At 58.0% G+C, this 17,844-nt stretch overlaps 1 protein-coding gene across 1 annotated transcript in view; it reads right to left on the bottom strand.

The window, feature by feature from the left end:
* Nucleotides 1-74: 74 nt before the first annotated feature.
* BIN3 (bridging integrator 3) overlaps nucleotides 75-17,844 on the bottom strand; it is a 44,061-nt gene continuing 26,291 nt past the window's right edge. The window contains exons 3-9 of the mRNA XM_038573826.1: nucleotides 13,759-13,799; nucleotides 13,283-13,344; nucleotides 10,133-10,269; nucleotides 9,596-9,636; nucleotides 3,775-3,916; nucleotides 3,450-3,584; nucleotides 75-979 (exon numbers count right to left, since the gene is read on the bottom strand). Of these exons, the coding sequence (XP_038429754.1) occupies nucleotides 833-979; nucleotides 3,450-3,584; nucleotides 3,775-3,916; nucleotides 9,596-9,636; nucleotides 10,133-10,269; nucleotides 13,283-13,344; nucleotides 13,759-13,799 (705 nt within the window). The 3' untranslated portion in view covers nucleotides 75-832. The remainder of the gene's footprint in view (nucleotides 980-3,449; nucleotides 3,585-3,774; nucleotides 3,917-9,595; nucleotides 9,637-10,132; nucleotides 10,270-13,282; nucleotides 13,345-13,758; nucleotides 13,800-17,844) is intronic.

Below are 17,844 nucleotides of genomic sequence, written 5' to 3'. Positions count from 1 at the left end.
GTGCGGCCAGCTCGGCAGGGGGCAGCACACCCTGCCACAATCCTAGGGTGGCTCTCCTCTCAGTCACAGCACAGTAACAGCTGGCAAGTTTATTGAAAACTTTACTTGAAAAAATAAAATTCCAAGTATTCCGGTGAGACAAACCCACTGTTGTTGCTCTGAGGCCTGTGAATCAGGCTGTGACATTTTGTGTGGTTGGTAGCCTATTTACACGAGCTGAGTCTGGTTTCCTAGGGAACCTACGAGGCTTGGGACTCTTCTGTGCACCTGACCTAAGGGACAGAAGTGGGCTAAGCCAGTTTTTGTCGTGCTGGGAGGCTGGAGTGAGGGGGTCTATGGGTTGGGGGAGCACAGCTCTTCTGTTCCCCATGGCAGTCTCAGGCCTCTTCAGAATAGAGGAGTCTGGAGCGGAAAGGCAACGAGGGCAGGTGGACTCCCCAGGGGTCTTTGGAGGTAGATGTGATCGCGACCTTGCAAGCAAGGCTGATGCCAGGTGAGCAAAGCCGGTGCTTTTGAAGGCTGGAAGCTCGCGCAGGCCCCGGGCCAGGATGCCCTCTGGACGGTTCTCTTAGAGGGGAGAAGGCCCCTGGAGTTTTTCTGCTCTGCTTACCTGTCTGGGCTCTTGCTATGGGTGGGGAGATAGCAGCCTGTGTGGGGCTCCTGGTGCCAGGTCACTTCAGAGGGCTGGTGAGGTAGAGCAGGGGCTCTGCTGTCCCTGTGCTTCTCTCAGGGGAGGGCCTTTTGCTGGCTCATACCTGAGCCTAAGCTTGACAAGGCCAGAGACCGGAGAGGCGGACTTGTGTCCCCGGAGTCTCCAAAGGGCAGCGAGGACTCAGTCATCTGCCACAATAGAGAGGGCTCTGAGCTCACTCAGCCTGGCCTCATTCTCCCTCTCCCGCAGCTCGTCAGGGTGGCCAGGCTGGTCAAGCTGCTGGGTCAGGTCTCCAAAGATCTTCTGCATTTCTGAGTAGTACCCAACCTGGGGGGAGAGGCGGGGAGGAGGTTGGCAGGTGCCGGGCTCCCGTGGCACCAGGCCCCACAGCACGGCACCCCCGGGCACAGCAGGACAAGCGGGGCCAGAGAAGCGTCCCAGAGGCCCACACACTGTTGTGCCCTCAAGCAGAGCACTCAGGCTGGGGAAAGGGCTGTCTCCACTGTCCCCTCGGCCCATCCCGAAACTGCACAGCAGGCAGGGAGACTGAAGCCACGGGCCCCAGCCCTTCAGGGGCAGCCGCTGCTGCTGCCAGGATGGCAGTAAGTCAGAGGGTCCTTGGGGAGGCAGAGGTGGGGAGGGCCTTCATGCCCTTGGGAAGCTGAGGCTGGGGTGGGGGCACTGGCAGGGCCCTAGGCAGGTCCCAGGAGGCCGGGGAGGCCGGTGCTAACTACAGGCTGCTTTAGCAGAGCTAGAAGCCCGGGACCCTCATCCACAGGAGAGAGGGTGTAGTGGCCGCCAGACCCTGGGAGTTCCCAGAAGCAAAGATGAGGAAGGTGACACCTCCCCAGCCTTCTGTTCCTTCCTGACCTGTCCCACTGTTCATGGATGGCAACAGCCTGCTCATCACCACCTCTGCTGTCGTGGGCTGAGGGCAGGGCTCAGAGTCCACCTCGTGTCCATGTGTGTGTATGTCGGGGTGGGGGGGGCGTCCAGGGGAGATAGGAGAGGCCTGCAGTGGGGCAGGTGCAGGTGTGCTCAGGTACCAGGAGACCCACCAGCAACTCTCAGGTGGCGGAGGGCTGCTCAGACCCAGCACCTTTTCCAGAGGCCACCTCTGCCCCAGTCGCCACTTCATGACCAAATCAAACACCTACTTTCATGAAAGTGATGCCCACCCCTCGAAACACTATCTGGACACCCACCCCTATGTGGTATCATGTCCGGCTCCAAGTTGTGCCTGGGCAGCAGGAGCTCTGCTTCCACTTGGACCCTGGAGTGCTGTCACCGGTGGGCAAGGCCTGGAGGGGCGGCAGGTCTGATGGCAAGTCCACAGCTGGACTTGCCCTGGGCCGAGGGGGAGCTGAGTGGAGGTGTGCCAGTGGTGCTGCCACCGGAGCGGATGGGGCCTGGGCGGGTGCTGGGGGAGGGCAGGGGCTGGCCCGCCCTCCCCCACTCCCTGCCCCAGAGCCGCACTGCGCAGGCTGAGTCACTAGGGATGCTCACTTCTCTAGTGACTAATGGCAGCGACAGCCTCGGGAGGTGGAGGCTGGTGCCGAGGAGGCAGTACACAGCCCCCAGGCACCCCGCTGCCTGGTTACAGGGCATCCCTAGCCCCTAAACTGCTCTGGTCCGGGCACCCTGGAGCTAACTCACAACAGAATGGAGGGGGCGGGGGCCGGGAGCAGGGGTGGTGGTGGCACAGGGGAGGGAGGGCGCAGGTCTCCTTGAGCCCATTTCTCCCAGGCCTAGGCTGAGCTGCTGGAGGGGAGCCTCATCTCCAGGGGCACTGCTCAGGGGGCAGGGGCAGGAACCCCCACTCGCTCGTGCAAGGTCAAGTGCGGCCTCCTTTCTCCCCAGCGACCAAGGACACTAACAAGTTCCAGCTCAGGGTTCCTGAGCCCGGGTGTGCAGCCCCGCCTTCGCCTTCGGTGTTCTCAAAGCTGGGGGGGGCCCCGCCTGTGATTGCTGACTGCAAGGACCGGATGTGTCCACTGGAGGGCGCCAGACACCCAGGCCAAGGGCAGAGGTGGGCTGGAGGCGGCCGCGCCGCCAGCTTTGTTACCTGCGGGGGACTGTGGGAAAGGTGGCAGGATGCGGGGCACCGGCCGTGGGCTGGGGGTCCTTCTTGGTGGGGACTCTGTACCTCAGCCTTCTCCCTTACAGGCAGGAGCTGTGGGCAGTTGTACTTTGTGTCCTTACACCTTTGAGGCCTGAGAGACAGGGTCACAGCCTGTGGCCCGCCACCCTCTCACTGCCAGACCCCGGAGCTCCCGTGCCCCTCCCACACCCGGTCTGAGGCCGGCTGGCCTCTCTGCTGGAAGGTGCACCTGGCCTGGCCCCCACGCAGGGGCCTTGAGCACGCTCTCCCCAGGGTTTAGGGAGGCCTCCAAGGGTTGCTACAAGTCAGGACATCAGAAGAGGAGTGACTGCTGTGGGGCTGCGGGGCCAAGGGCCCTCATCCTGCAGGCCCCTGCGCCTGGCCTCCTGAGCACACCATGCAAAGGACCTGCCCACCAAAGGGAGGCGTGGACAGTGTGGCCTGCTTTCTTCCTGCCACAGGTGGTACAAGGACAGGAAGGAGAGAACTGGAGGGGAAAGCCATTCCACAAAAAGGGCCTCATCCCAGAGCTGGGATTAACTAAAGAGCCACGGAGGAGCTAAGACAGAGAAGTGGAGCAAACATTCAGAGCTGGAGTCTCTGGAGGCAGTGACGGGGGCAGGGTGACGGCACCGCTGTCGCATCTCCCCAGGGAGGTGTCCGCGGTCCTGCGGGCGGGGTGGGGCGCGGCCTCACCTGCGCTCGGATCAGGGACTCGAAGCTGGGCTGGAAGTAGTCGAGCCGGCTGTTGTAGAAGCGCGGCATCTCATCCAGGAGCTGCTTGTTCTTGGCCTCAAAGTCTTCCCGCACAGGCCGAAGCTCTTCTCGGGCCTGGGGACCAAGACACGGGCTGGCAGGGCTCCCGGTGGCTCCTCCAGCGTCCCTGCCTGGGGCAGGACGTGCCCGTCGGGGGCAGGAGAGAGTCCCACAGCCCCCAGGGCGGTCCCCAGGTAAAGGAGGCATCCGCCGTGTGTCCCCAGGGGGCCCGCTGTCCACACCCAGCTCGCCCTCCTCTTGGTACCTGGTGCAGTTTGGCCAGCACTGGTCCGGTCTTCTCCTTCTCCTCGTACTTCTCCACCTTGGCCTGCAACCTCCTGTAGTCCTGCAAGGCCTGCTCCCGCCGCTTCACTGCCATGTTGAGGCTCGGGAAGACGCTGCCAAACCTGCCAGACACAGCCCCGTTGGATGCGGGCCGTTCTCGGAGCTGCGGCCCAGCCTGAGCACCTACCGAGTGCCGGACCGTTCTGGGTGTTGGCGATTTCGCATGAGCAAGGCAGATGAGGCCCGGGCCTCGTGGGGCTCCCGCTGCTGAGAATACGATCTGGGGTGAGGCCCAGGGAAAGAAGGTAGGGCTAAGGGTCACCCTACTGACCTGAGATGAGCCACAGGGGCAGGAATGCAAGGAGGCCACCGAGGCGGTCCCTGCTCTTTCCCTGCCCATCTCACATGGCCCCGTGCGTGACAGACACCTGTCACAGAGGGTGGCCAAGCCGAGGGACTCCTTGGAGTCCTCTGTCCAACATCCTCCTGTAATACAACCAATGAGATGGAGGCCAGAGTGATGATGTGACTTCTCCAAGGTCACAATTAGGTAGTGACTGTCCAGCAGAGAACTCAAGCATCCCAGTCCTCAGGGAACCTCCCCACCATCTCATGATGCCATGAGATGTCACCAGCAGGTGACAACTGCAGTGGAAACCTAGGATTGGTCTCTATCAGCTGACCACGGGAAAAGCAGGCATCCTCTGGTGCTTTCCTTCACATGGCTACACTCTCAAACCAGATGTTTGAGGGCAATGGCTCCAGGGCATCTTCTGGCCCCACCACAACTAAAAAGGACCACAGGGAAATGCTGAGGACTATATGCCATTCACGGAGGGGCAACGGACACTCTGGCTCTGTGGGCATCATCCTTGCGGCAGGTGTCATCTCTAACGGGGAGGAGTGGGAGACCGGGAGATAGACACAGGGCAGGGCTGTATCCCAGGCAGGGATGCTGGACTTCCCTTGATCAAGGGAATGGTGGAGGAGGCAAGGCAAACCTGCAAGCAGGTTTTCTGGAACTGGACAGGAGGGGATGGGCCAGCTTCCTGGAATGCTAAGCGTGCAGGGCAGGAGGTGCCTGTCACTGTTGTGGGAGGCTGGAGGTGTCCACCCTGCAAGGTGGGAACGTGAGCAGCCTGAGAAGATCCGGCCCCGCAATCGAGGTAAATGGGGGGGGCTGCGAAGCAGAGGGGGCGACTCAGGGCCAGGAGCGAGCAGTGGGGTTCTCCCCTTCCACGAGCGCCCAGGGCCTCTCGGGCCACATTTAGGTAGTTCAGATGCCACATCAGGAATGACTCCCCAAGTCCGCCTCTCAAAGGGGCCTGCCCATGAATTTGGTTTTTCTTTCCAAGTTTTGCATAAAATTCTAGTTTGATGAATTTGGGTTTTAAAAGCCTCAACAGGGGCGCCAGGGTGGCTCAGTGGGTTAAGTGACTGCCTTTGGCTCAGGTCGGGATCTCGGGGTCCTGGGATCGAGCCCCACATCAGGCTCCCTGCTCAGCGAGGAGCCTGCTTCTCCCTCTCCCCCTCCTCATGTTCTCTCTTTCCCCTTCCAATAAATAAATAAGATCCTAAAAACAAAAAAAACAAAACAAAAAAAGCCTCAACAGATGAAGGGTCCTTGTGACAGAGTGTCTTTTGCCAGAGAACAGAGAATATAAATTTGACCAAAGCACTGAATTCCCCAGCCAAGGCTATAGATGCAGGAAAATTCTGGTGATTCTTACACCCGAGGAAGAGCACTAAAGTGAGCGCTTCTAGCTGATGGCGTGTGCTAATGGGCTCACTACCTAAGTGGAAAGGCCAGAAGTGGGTAAGACAGGCCCTTGGACAAATCAGTCATCAAATCACTGCTACCGACTGAGCTGCCGGTGGAAGAGGCCTCCCGGGTGCGGTGCAGGCCGGGTGTGGGTAGTGGCCACCTCCAGGACACCGCCTCCCCACCGCCTCTGGGCAGGTCTGAAGAGCTGAGACCACCGGCAGGGACAGGCCTTGCTGTTTGTGCCTCAGGTGGTGGCTCTGACAGGGTGTCAGCGGCTCGGTGAGCCCCTCTCCCTCCCTGGGAGGACTGTGACCAGCAGCTGAGAGGATGTGACTCAAGGAAGCAGGTGCAATGGAGCCTGAGAAAGCCACTGCCACCTCCCCCTCCACCCCAGCCAGACGAGGGGCCACTGAGGGCCACCTTCATTCTCTCATTAGAGGTGCCCAGATTGGGTGGCCCCAGGGCCTGAACCTCTGCTGTCCATGCTGCTGGTGGCCTGGGGGGGCAGGGGGTGCTTACAGGATGGGAAGGAGGCAGGAAGCGGCAGCTGAAGGGTTTTCTCCTATTAGGAAGAGGGCAGCACGGCAGTGTCCACAGCACGAGATGCACGTTACGGGGATGGGGGGGGGGCGTGTGGACGACCACCTTGCTGGTCAGCTGAGCAGCTCCGGATGCCCTCTGGCCCCTGCAGCGCCTGTCTTCTCTGGTCAAAGGCACCAGGGATGCTGACTAAATGCAAGGACTGGATGAGCTCATAAAGGCAACAGGAATCCCACCAAGGGCCAAGTCCTGAGCCCTGAGTGAGCCAAGCAAGGGTCCAGGACTACAGAGTTCCATGCAGTGCCAGGCAACCTCAGGGGACAGGCAGTGTACGAGTGATGTGTCTCCAGGATGCCAGGCGGCCTCTAGAAGCAGGAGCACCTGTCCCCCGTGGGGAGGAAGTGGCTGCAGTGCAAACCGGTCCCAGCTGCTCTGTTAGAGCCTCTAGGAAAACCATTTCTTCACCATAGTAACTTCTGCCTCCCAAAATGGTGCCCCTCGGTCACACCAACAGACCTCGGGAGGCTTGGCTGGCTTAGGTCACTGCAGATGGGTCACGAGTCAGTCACTTACCACCTGGGTGGCTTTGGGCTCTGGGCTGCAGGACTCCCTCGGAGTGGAGACAGGCGTCATGCCCTTCTTACAGTAAAGTGGGTAAACCGAGGGCAGGCAGGGGGACCGGATGGCACAGTTGAGGTGGTGACAAAAGCGTGGGGACCCAGGGGGACCCCGTCTGTAATCCTGGCTCTGGTTAACTACACAGACACAACACATGGGATGCTGCCTGCGCCGGGAGCTCGTACAGCACCAGGCCCCGGTGCGGGGTGCCAGTGCTCTCACCCACCTTCAGGTCGGGAAGGGAAGGGGGGTGGGCAGCAAGGTGGGGACAGCCAGAGGCTGGTCCCTGTGCCTGGGCCCTCCCAGACTTGCTCCCAGGACCCTACAGAGTTATCTGCTGATTTCAGCTGAGAAGGGGCGGTGGGGGCCCAGCTGTCCCGCAGGTACCAAGTCCACACTTTCACCCGGCTGCCACAAAGAAACAAGGCTGGGAAGTCGGGGCCCTCCGCTCATCTCCCACTTCCCCCCGATAATAAGCAGTATTGTGGAACACAAGAGGCCCCGGGCCAGGGCCCCAGGGTGGACTCCATCCTCCAGAGGCAGCTCAACCCACCACTTCAGCCCATGGACACCTCTGTCTCCTCCTCCTGAGCGCCGACCAAGCCATTCCAGGTGGCGGGTGGAGGTTCAGGCCTCCCTTCCCAGATGGGGAAACAGGTTCAGAGGAGTGGGGCCTGGCCAGGGCCGTGGGCTGGCTGGGGCAGGCTGGCCCACCTGGCACTTGCCACACCCACTGAGCTGCACCACCTTGGCAGTTACGGATTATCCGGGTCCTTCTTCCCCAGAGCGCCTCTGCAGCATCCGCACTAGGCCACAAGCTCCTCAAATCTGTGCTGTGTCTACCCTCTGGAGAAGGGGGAATAGGGCTGGGCCTACACCGGACCATCGCTGGAGCTCTGCCCAGGTGACTGTCCTAAGGTTCAACCAAACTGCCTCCCCTGGGCTAATGGTGGGGTGAGGAGGCAGAGAGAGGGAGGAGGGGAAGGCGGAGGGAGAAGAGGCCGGCTGGGAGGTAGGCTGGGAGCAGCCGGCCCTGGTGGGGAATGCCTGCCATTCCTCAATCTGTGCCCACACAGCCGGGATCTTCCACCCACCAGGAAAGGGAAATTGAAAGCATCCCCATCCGACCATGTGAACGCAGCCCAGAGATGGGGGATTAGAGGCCGAGCCCCCTGGGGGGAGGCTGGGGGCGGTGGGGTGGCCATGTGGCCATGTTCTTCATCAGAGGACAGGAAAGCTGCAGTTTCCTGTTTCCGGTACCGGGGTCCCTGGGAGCTCCTCTCCTGGCAAGAGGCGGCAGCAGGCAGTGGCGGTTTTATGTGGTTGGGGGGGATCGCATGTCGGCTACGGGCCGGAGGAGCCAGCCGCCAGGCAGGCGGGCCGGGGGCTCAGGCAGGTCAGCGGATCCGCTGCGGAGATGGTGCCCGCCCCCTGTGCCACTCACCCACCTTCCTGGCAGGTGGTGGGCTGCTGGGGCGGTGGGAAGCAGCCGGGATTTCTCTCCATTTGGCTCTAGAAGCCAGGCATCAGATTTCAAGGCCGCCTCCTTGGTTGTGAAATCGAGATTGGAGTCAGTCCCCCTAGTCCTCGGAGCTGGTGTCCCCTGCCTAGCTCTGCCAGCTGTGGGTGTCCACGGCAGCCTCTGCGGCAGCCCCAGGGACCCCGGGGGACAGGGTGTGCTCTGCCCATGGTCCTTCCCACCCAGCTGCAAACCCTCAGTCCTGGAGACCCACTCAGAAGGCCACCAGCAATGGAGCTCCTGCTGACATCTCAAGCCACCAGCCACCAGCCTCCTCGGCAGCTTGCAACCTGGGGCAGAGCAGGGGCCAGGGAAGGAGTGGGGTGCAGGGAGAAATCCCTTCCCACCATGGCCAAGCTGCCAGAGAGCCCCGGCTTAGAAGGAGCCTTCCCTAACCCCACCCCTTGGACCTGAGCAGGGAACGAAGAGCTCCATAACCCCAACGCCAGGGGCTGGAGGACCAAAAGCTGCGCTCTTCATCTCCCTCCGGGCCCTGATCCAGGCCTAATGGTAATTAGCAGAGCCTCATTACCCAGGCCTGGTGAGGCAGCTGCCAGGGACCACCACAGAAGAGGTAATAAAGTGCAGCTGCCGGGCTGGAGCGGGAGCCTTTCTAGGTCAGAGTCAGTTTGGGAGAGGCTAGGGAAGATGATGAAGTGATCCGGGAGCTTCAAGGCAAGGCTCCTGCCTGGACCCCCCCCCCCCCGCCCCCCACCAGCCCGCCGCCAGCCCACCCCCTCCAGGGACTCAGGGAATAGAATAGGCCTGTCTGATCACTGCCCAGGGCCTGCCTGAGAGAAGATGAGTCTTACAGAAGAATTTCTGACCCTGACAGGTCACAAGTGAGGGGACCTTCCCAGGCAGGCCCCCGCGGCTGCGCCCTTCCCCATGTGCAGCCACCCCCACATTTCAAAAGCTGAGTGCGGCAGGCAGCTGCTCTCCCAGTGCGGCCGGTTGAGATGAAAGGCCTTGCCCAGCCCCGCTCAGGGCCGGCCAAGACCTCGCTCGCCTGACTCGGCAGGCCCCGGGCCTCTGCTTCTCAGTCGGGAACAAAGGGGAGAGTGGCGAAGTGACCACTGGAGCAAAGGCCACCTGCTGTGGCGGCTCAGACGTGCCCCACTGTCACTGAGTGTGCCCCAGCCAGGTGGGCGCTCTGGAGCTGCCACGGGTGTGGCACCCCTAGGGCCACAGGTCATGTAGCCAGCGTTCCTGCTGAGCTTCTGGTCAGCCCTGGCGTGTTTGCGGACAGGCTGCTAGAGATGATATCTGGTTGCCAATTGGGCAGCTGACCTGCCTTTCCAATAAATGCCCTGAACCCAGTTCCCTGAGGCCTGTGGTCTCCGGATGACCTTTACTCACTTTTTTAAAGGTTCAATCACGGTCTTTTGAATCTGGTTCACCTGTTAAAAGAAAATACCCAATGACAACAAAACTGAGGGGGAGTCAAACTCTTCCTCACACAGGGGCCTCCAAATTCCTGAGAAGAGAAAGGGGGCCTCAGGGTTACGCTGAAAGCCCTGGGCAGGGACAAGACTGTGGGGAGGAGCGAACAGGCGAGGCGTGGCGTCCGTACCTCTGCGGCGGGAGCGAGGCAATGGGGAGAACTGTGCTCGTTCTGGGTCAGCTCTCCTCCCCCAGCCGCTGTCTGCAGGCCGCTCAGTGGGGAGGCCGGGAAGGCACTGCAGCAAGTGTGAGGGGCTCCCCTTCTCCCTCAGGGTCGCACTGTGAGTGAGCTACGGGGAGCTTCCAGTGCTGAAGCCACAGAAGAGCTCATGGGGCTTGGACACACGGGCCTCCAAGGGCTGAGGGCAGCTGAGAAGTCCCTGCTGAGGACCCCTTGCAGGAGCTCCACCCGGGCAGAAGCCACGAGGAGGGGGAGGGCAAAACCCCACTTGCCTTTTCCTGGTTGAAGGCATCCATCCGCTTCATGGCCGTGTCTAGGGCTGTCACCATGTTCAAGAAGTCCTGGTCTTGCTCGCAGAGGGGATTGGAGAGCAAGTCCAAGGATATCTTCACAGCAGATTTGGACATGGCTGTAAGAAGTCAAAGCTCAGTAAACCTACGAGGGGATTGGCTTCAGGGCCTTGTCATCAGGAAGGACCCTGTCCTCCTTCAGCCCAGGGGCCACCCCCTGACCTCCGCCCCGGCCATGGGCCATGGGCTCTACAAAGCACCACAGAGCCGTGAGTCATGAGTCCTTACTACCTGGTGGTTGTTCCTGACCATCTGATGCGGCTCTGGGTCATTCTTTTGAGTAGCTTTACCTTTTGCGATGACTTAATTTTCTGAACTCGAGATTTTAACAGAATCATTTGGGTGGGAAGCTGTTAAAAAAACAAACTTATTTCTAGCTGTACAGATTCTAATTCGGTAAGTCTGGAATCCAGGAACGTGCATTCTAAAGACACTCTCTGGGCGGTTTGGAGGTGAAGCTTGGTTTGGGACTCCCTCACGGACAAGAGTAACAGCCTTCCACACCAGGGCTGGCAAACAGTGTAAAGGGCTAGAAATTGAGAGGTTAGGCTTTCGGGGCTGCTTGGTTTCTGCTGTCATTACTCAGCTCCGCCACAGATGATACCTGCAGAATGGGGGTGGCCTGCTTCTGATATCATCTTATCGACACAACAAGGGCAGGTTTGGTGTGTTCAGACCACCCCAGGCTTCAGTGCCACAGAGCAGTAAGACATACATTCAGAAACCCTTTTTCCCCGGAGACCTTCCAGAACCATGGCCCTTCTGCAGTCTCTTCCTGCCCCTTGGGACTTCTGTTCACAAACAATGGAGACTTAAAAACTCGTACAAGCCAAGAACTACATAGCTGCCAACAGGTTCCCATGCCCCCACTGTTTTATTCGGGGCTCCAATAACCCAGGAGTCATGTTTGGCTCCACTTTACAGATGAGGCGCGTTAGGCTCAGAGGAGCGTCTAACTCCCTCAAGGCCAGCCAACTGCGAGTGCCGGGCCAGGCCTAGCCTCCGGGTACCTGCCTCTCTGCCACAGTCTTGGCTTATGGTGTTCAAGGCTCCTGAGACTGCTTCCACATGGATAGAGACCACTGCCCTGCTGTAGCCTTGTTCACGTGTTCTGACCCTGTTTGACATAAGGGGAGTCTGGAAATCCCATGGCAGCTCCGAGGCAGGATCGAGCTCTAGTGGCAGCTCTGGAGAAAAAAACAAAGTCTCCAGGTGCCGAAAGAGAGACAGGAGAAGGGTCATGCTTGTTCCACAGGGTCTGTGCCAAATCCAGGGTCTCAGGGGAAAACAAGCTTCTGAATGTATTTCTTACTATCTTACACCATTGGATTTAAGATGCCAGCAACTGTAAGACATCGTTACCATACGAGCCACTGAAGGACAAAAATGCTGCCAACTAAACACCATTAAGTGTTACGGTGTCTAGATTTCAGAGCTGTTATTAAATGTGAAAAAAAATCTCTGAATTTATGAAATCAGGGCCACTCCACTTCATGACAGATGTGGCCTTGCCTGGCCACTGTATACGAGGAGGGAGCAGCCCTAAGCCCAGCCTTAGCCCGCGGGGGGGAAGGGGAGAGACAGAAACCCACCCAGAGGCCCCTCGTCACTTGGGCCCCTCCACAGGCCAGCAAAGAGGCCCAAGGTGGGTGACTGGCCTGGGCAGAGACCTGTCCTGGCTTCCTCTCGAAACTGGGAGCTTGCTGCGGTCACCCAGCAAACAGGCTAAACACAGGAGAACCCTGAAAATGTAAAATTCCCAGAAATGTCAAAGCAGTGGAGCAAAAAAACCCCTCTTTCAAATCTGCGAGGTGACTTTGCAGGCCAAGGAGCAAACGTCACCTGCCTGGATTATGAAATGGTCTCAAGACAGTGTCATGAAAGGATAAAAACTTGGACAAAACTGGAAATGTCTGAAAAATTTCTTCTAATTTTTTAAAAAATATTTTGGGAATAATCCCTGAAAAGTCGGGGTTGGAGGAGACTTTCTTCCCAACTTTCCTTTTCTTTCCTAAAGCCTTCACACTTCATGCCTTTGTTGGGGGGGGGGGGTCCTTTGTTTGAACCATCTGAAGTCCATTAATAGCACGAAATTCACCCCCGTCCCCCGGGAGTCCTCAGCCGCCTCTGTGAGCACATCCAAGGACCACTGGGCCCCCACCCTCAGGCATTGGGACTGTGTGGCCAGCCTAATGCAAACTGGAAGCCTGGTTGTCTTTGAACCTTAAAGAGAGCGGGGGTCTTAGACACCACATGGGTCTCTGGAACCCCAATGCAACCTGAGAATGTAAGGGTCAACCAGGACTGGTCACGTGCAGGTGATCTGGTTTGGGCACATGCAATGGGACATTAGATCTTGTCCAGGGAGCGGACTAGATTCCAAGAGCAGGAAACTTGATTCCCCTCAACTGTTTGGAGCAGTGGTTCTCCAAATGGGGTCCCTGGAGCAGCTGCAGCGGCACTGTCTGGGGTGGGCCTTCCGGAGACTCTGACATACTGTCTGGGGTGGGGCTCAGGCCTTGGGCTGGGCTGGGGTGCTGCTGTTTCAGGAGGGCCTTTCCTGCCCAGACTCTGCTTCTGACTCTGGGCTCCAGGGCACTGCTCCCTGCCCCCCCGCCCCATTTCTTTGTTGGACAACCACACCCTCTACTTCATGGACCCCTGACATTCCACTGCTTCCAAAGCTGCTTGCAATAAAAACACTACCTTCCCTTCATTTGTGCTTGGACAGTACAGTGGTCTGGAGAAGCACCGAGGAAAGGAAGCAGTAGGCTGCAGCCTCTCCTGTGCTAAAAAGGCAGTGGCAAATGATAAAGATGCCACCCAGGTAACGTGCAGCTACCCACAAAACAAGTGATAGATGGGCTCCGAAATCAGACCCTCGGCTCGCTGTGCACACAGCATGTGGACGCCGTGGCAATTGTGTTCAGACCCACCTGCAGCCTCTGGGTGAGCAGTGGCAGGGGGCTCTGTGCACAGACCACAGGAGCCAGTGCTAAGTGATGGAGGGCCGGAGGCCCACCCTGTGCGCCCCCCGCCCCTCCCAGCCAGGCCTGGGGATCCGCCACCTACCCAGGTCAGCATCGGTGCTCTTCTTCATGTCCTTCTGCAGCCTCCTGGTCTGCTCCTCCAGCCTGCAAGGCAGGGGCACAGGCTTGGGCACCTGGCACCACCAGCCTGCTTCAACCCCCTTCCTTCCCATCCACCTGAGTTAAGGCCAACCTGACACTCTGGAATGCCTGCCAGGAGAAGAAGGGGCCCCTAACTCTGCAGGGATTTTTCCCACTGACCGCAGGGCCACCACCAGCTCTGCGTGAAGCCAGGCACCCAAAGGCTATGAGTTAACGACTCTCCCACAGCCATCAGCTGGCAGAGAACTTCCGGCAGGCTGTGAACTGAGCCACCCTCAGCTCCCAGGGTACTAGTGGGGCAGAGGAGAGGCCCACCACCGGCGGTGCCAGAAGGGGCACAGCAGAAATTGAGACCTGGCGGAAGGCTCCTGCCCTTCCCTCCCCGCTTCCCTCATCCTTCTGGGGGTTGACACTCACTGCTGGAGTTTTCCATACTCTCTTTCAAAATCTCTCTCCACCTGTAACCAAAGAGATAACTCAATCATCAGAGAAATGACAACACGTTGGAAAAAATCTGCCAGCCTCCCGAAACTCCCTGCACGACTTCCCCCCGGCTGTGGAGAACAACTCGGTCCAGCCCATACAAGCACCAGCAGATCGTTAACGACACAGTATCCCTGTGTTCCCAAATTAATTAAGTGTTGGATTTAGGGCAAAAGCCTCCCCTCCCAGATGGGCCAGCCAGGCAAGTAGCAGCGGATTGTGGCTCTGTTCCTCTGCCACAGGGAGCGAGGCACTCAGCTGGGTTCCCTCTCCTCCCTCACCCCTCAGGTGAGGTGCTTGGAATGTGCCGAGACTCAGGCAGCCCAGCGGGGAAGCAGGTGGGTCCCGTCCAGCTCCCGGTTTCCTCACAGGGCCTGCCACCTGCAAGGAGGTTCCGGGTGGATCCTGAAAGATCCTGTGTCTGAGCTCTGTGTGCTGGGATGTACCCAGCACAAATACTATTACTACGGACTCAGGCAAGGCTCTCTTAAAATTCTGGATTGAGTTACCACATTTCCCCGATGCCACCAATATTTACATCAGATGTGTGTGAGTCTTGATCCCAATTCTGCTGCCCACATATCAGAAATTAAGAAAGTCATCTGCACGTCTAGTGCCTGAATTTCTCCATCCATCAACCAGGGCTCTGGCAATGGTCTCTCAGGAGAGTGGCCCGTGAGTTATACAACCTCTGAGAGCTGAAAGGAGGGGGCCGAGGCCTCTCCTCTTTCCCTTCCACAGAGGCAGTACCAGCTCCCCTGGCGGCTTGCTGAGCCTCTGGGCTGAGGGTCTCAAGTAAAAGCAGCTAACGCTCACAGGGCGCTCACCCCGTGCTTCTGGGGACGGCCGTTCCTCCACACCTGGAGAAGGCAGGTGTACTTATGGGCCTCACTGTACTCAGGAGCTCCCTAGGACACAGTGAAACAGACTGTACAAGATCACACCACTAGTGAGTGGCCCAGCTGGGATTTGGACATGGGTGGCCTGGCTCCAAGGCCTGTGCTCTTAGCATTCTAGTGAAAGGGGAAAAATGTATTTGCTGATGAATTAAAGTCATGATCTCAGAAAGGTGCCTTCTTGGCTGCTCTCCAAGATTCCGGCCAGTGAGAGCCCTGAATGGATTCTCATGCTCACAACAGGCAGGCTGACGCTCATGGAGTGCGAAATTGTGCAAAGTGTCACGGCCTCACTGCTCTTTACCCAGCATACCCTTCCTTCATGGTGCCCAGCCAAGGAGCTTTCAGGAGCCCCATGGACCCCATACTCCTCATGTGCACCGAGGTAAACTCAACATAGTCATAGTCAATTGGCCCATGATTTGGGCCAATTTTTTCATGTTATGAATGAGGAGAACAAAGCCTGGAGGTAGGAGGTGATTGATGGAAGGACGTAGGGGCTAGTCAGTGGCAAAGCAAGGCTAGAATTCAGTCTTCGAGCTCGGCACCCTCCCCCACTTTGAAAATGACATTCAGGGGGGTGCCTGGGTGGCTCAGTTGGTTAAGCGTCTGCCTTTGGCTCAGATCATGATCCCAGGGGCCTGGGTTTGAGTCCTGTGTTGGGCTCCCTGCTCAGCGGGGAGCCTGCTTCTCCCTCTGCCCCTCCCCCTGCTTGTGTTCTCTCTCTTCCTGTCAAATAAATAAAATCTTTAAAAAAATTTTTAAAAAAGAGAAAATGACAGTCATTAATCCCACAAACACTTATGACCATCTACTCTGCCAGGTGTGAGGGATCCACCGGTGAATACAACAGACGCAGGGCCTTGTGGAAGAGATGAAACAGATTCACACACAGGCACACACATGTAACCCAAATGGTAGACATGACACTGTGGGAATGGTGCGGAGAACCTGAGTAGCTAGGGTCCTAGGGCATGACCATGTGTCACCCTTGCACAGACATACCTCATCCTCCTCATCTGAACTGTAAAATTTAAAGGCAGGAACCCAGGGTCTTTCCTTACTTTATGATCCCAGCATCTGGGATCTGGCACAAAAGTGTGAGGTAAAATTCACTCCTGGTTTCTCCCCCTCCCACAGTCTTTGCCCTCTTTTCTATAGACCCCCCGTCTCTGTTTCCAGGAACTGGACATCTTCATCACTGCCTTCCTTATGACCCATCAAAAGCTGCTCTAGAGAAATTCAAAATTTGCTCTCACTAAAGCATATATTCCTGGTAAAAGCTTCAAGTGCCACCTGTCCCAGGGGATGTGTAGCTGGGCAGGAATCAAAGTCTCAGCCAAGGACTGAAGAACATCTGGCATGACTACAGGTGGTGGCTTTGTTCTGGGGGGCAGGGGGGGGGGCGCCTGGCCCAGGCCCAGCAAGCTGGCATAGAGGCAGTCCAGCCCTTTCTCCGAGGACGGTCGGGGACAGGAGAGAGCAGAGATGGATGAGACATGAACTCTGACGCCAGCTGTGCAGCACACTACCTAACATTTTGAGTCTCGGTTTCTTTCCTGGTAGCATGGGAAAACTTTGTTTAGCTTTTCCCTCTGAAGATTTCCGGTAGCCAACGAGGCAAGGGGGTAGCATGGGGCCCCACTGGCTTGCTTGGAGGATTCCCAGGAGTCCGTGCCAAGCCCAGAGCAGTCTGGGGGTGCAGAGTGAACTGTAGCCCCTTGGCTGAGAGGCGAGGCAGTGCATAGCATGTGGCTGGTTGATAGCTAGGATGAACCTTCACAGGACACATCACCTCTTACTTCATAGGATTGCTGAGCGGAGTCTTCACATATGAAAAGTCTTTTCTTCCCAAGAGAATGAAACTAAGATTAAGGAGGTCCTGGTCACAATCCAGCTTTCCTGAAGATCAAGAACGTGGAGTCGGTGCTGCTGCTGGGGAGGCAGGCTCAAGGAACGCCTGCCGACCCACCGGAGCTCCAGCCTTGGCTCCCGGCACTCTCTTTTGCAATCCCCACGTGTGCTGATGCGTGTGTGTGTGTGTGGGATGTCAGAGAGCACCTGGTCCCCCCAGCTGGGACTGCTTGGACTTGCACACAGAGTGAGCGACTGTGGGTTTCCAACTGGGCCGGATTACTCTGGTTGGTGAGAAACTCGAGGTCTCACACTGGCGGGTCAGAAGTATGTCGGGGTGGGGCTTGGTCCTTCTGCTGCTGCTCAGGGGCCGTGACAGCCTGCGATGTTCATGAGCGTTTCCCTCCTCTGCTTCTGGAAGCCAGGTGTGGGTTGTTTCTACAGCTCCCTGGCCTCAAGATCTCTCTCTTCCCCTGGGGAAAGATCCAAGGCCACACAGCCAGGATTCTGGCCCCTCAGACAATGGCTGAAGGAATAAAGAGACACACTGGAGCCTTAGTCCGAGGTATATCCATTCTGAAAGGAAGAGCCAAACACAAAAGATCGGAACATCTTTGAACGCTTGATGCTTTTGCCAAAGAGGCGATTGGCCCCCAGGCAACAATGTGAGTGTAAACACATGTGCAGGACTGTCAGAGGGTCAGGGGCGGCTGGGCCAGGCTGGCGGGGTTAGCACAGGGGGACTCGAGCACCACCCTGTCGCCTGCTCCCTATGTTCTTGAATACTGCAGGTGGAAGGGTGAGACTGTGCGCTCACCGCTCAACCGCCACCGCCTTGGGGCAGGCTGGCCCAGGGCAGGCCTCAGTCTCTAAGTGGGTGACTGGGTCCAGTTCCCAGCCAAATGGCCATGCATGGTGATGTGAAAAAGGAGGCCAGCAGGCAGGGCTGGGGCTTTAGCCATGGAGCTAAGCTGTGTCAGATCAGAGCTGAGGCAAGGGGCATGCGAGGTGCTCTAAGAAGCCTCTCTTTGAGAGGTGTTGGTGGGGGGGAGCAGCTTCCCTTTGTCCCTTTGGTATATTGCAACGAGATTAAATGAGGCTGAGAGATGCTCCACTTTGCAAGCGAAAATCTTTCTGGAGTGAAGGCTTGATACGGTGGATGCTCTTCTGCCTCGATGCTGTGGAGAACCTACGTAGCTATGACTCTGAGTGTGTGCTTTCCTTCACCCGTAAGACCCAAGCTATCTGCTTCCAAGAGCTCTTCCATCCT

The sequence above is a fragment of the Canis lupus genome, chromosome 25 (genome assembly GCF_011100685.1).
Source record: "Canis lupus familiaris isolate Mischka breed German Shepherd chromosome 25, alternate assembly UU_Cfam_GSD_1.0, whole genome shotgun sequence".
Classification (NCBI taxonomy): domain Eukaryota; kingdom Metazoa; phylum Chordata; class Mammalia; order Carnivora; family Canidae; genus Canis; species Canis lupus.
Note: the sequence above shows the minus strand (reverse complement) of the source record. Positions and strands in the feature narration are given on the sequence as shown.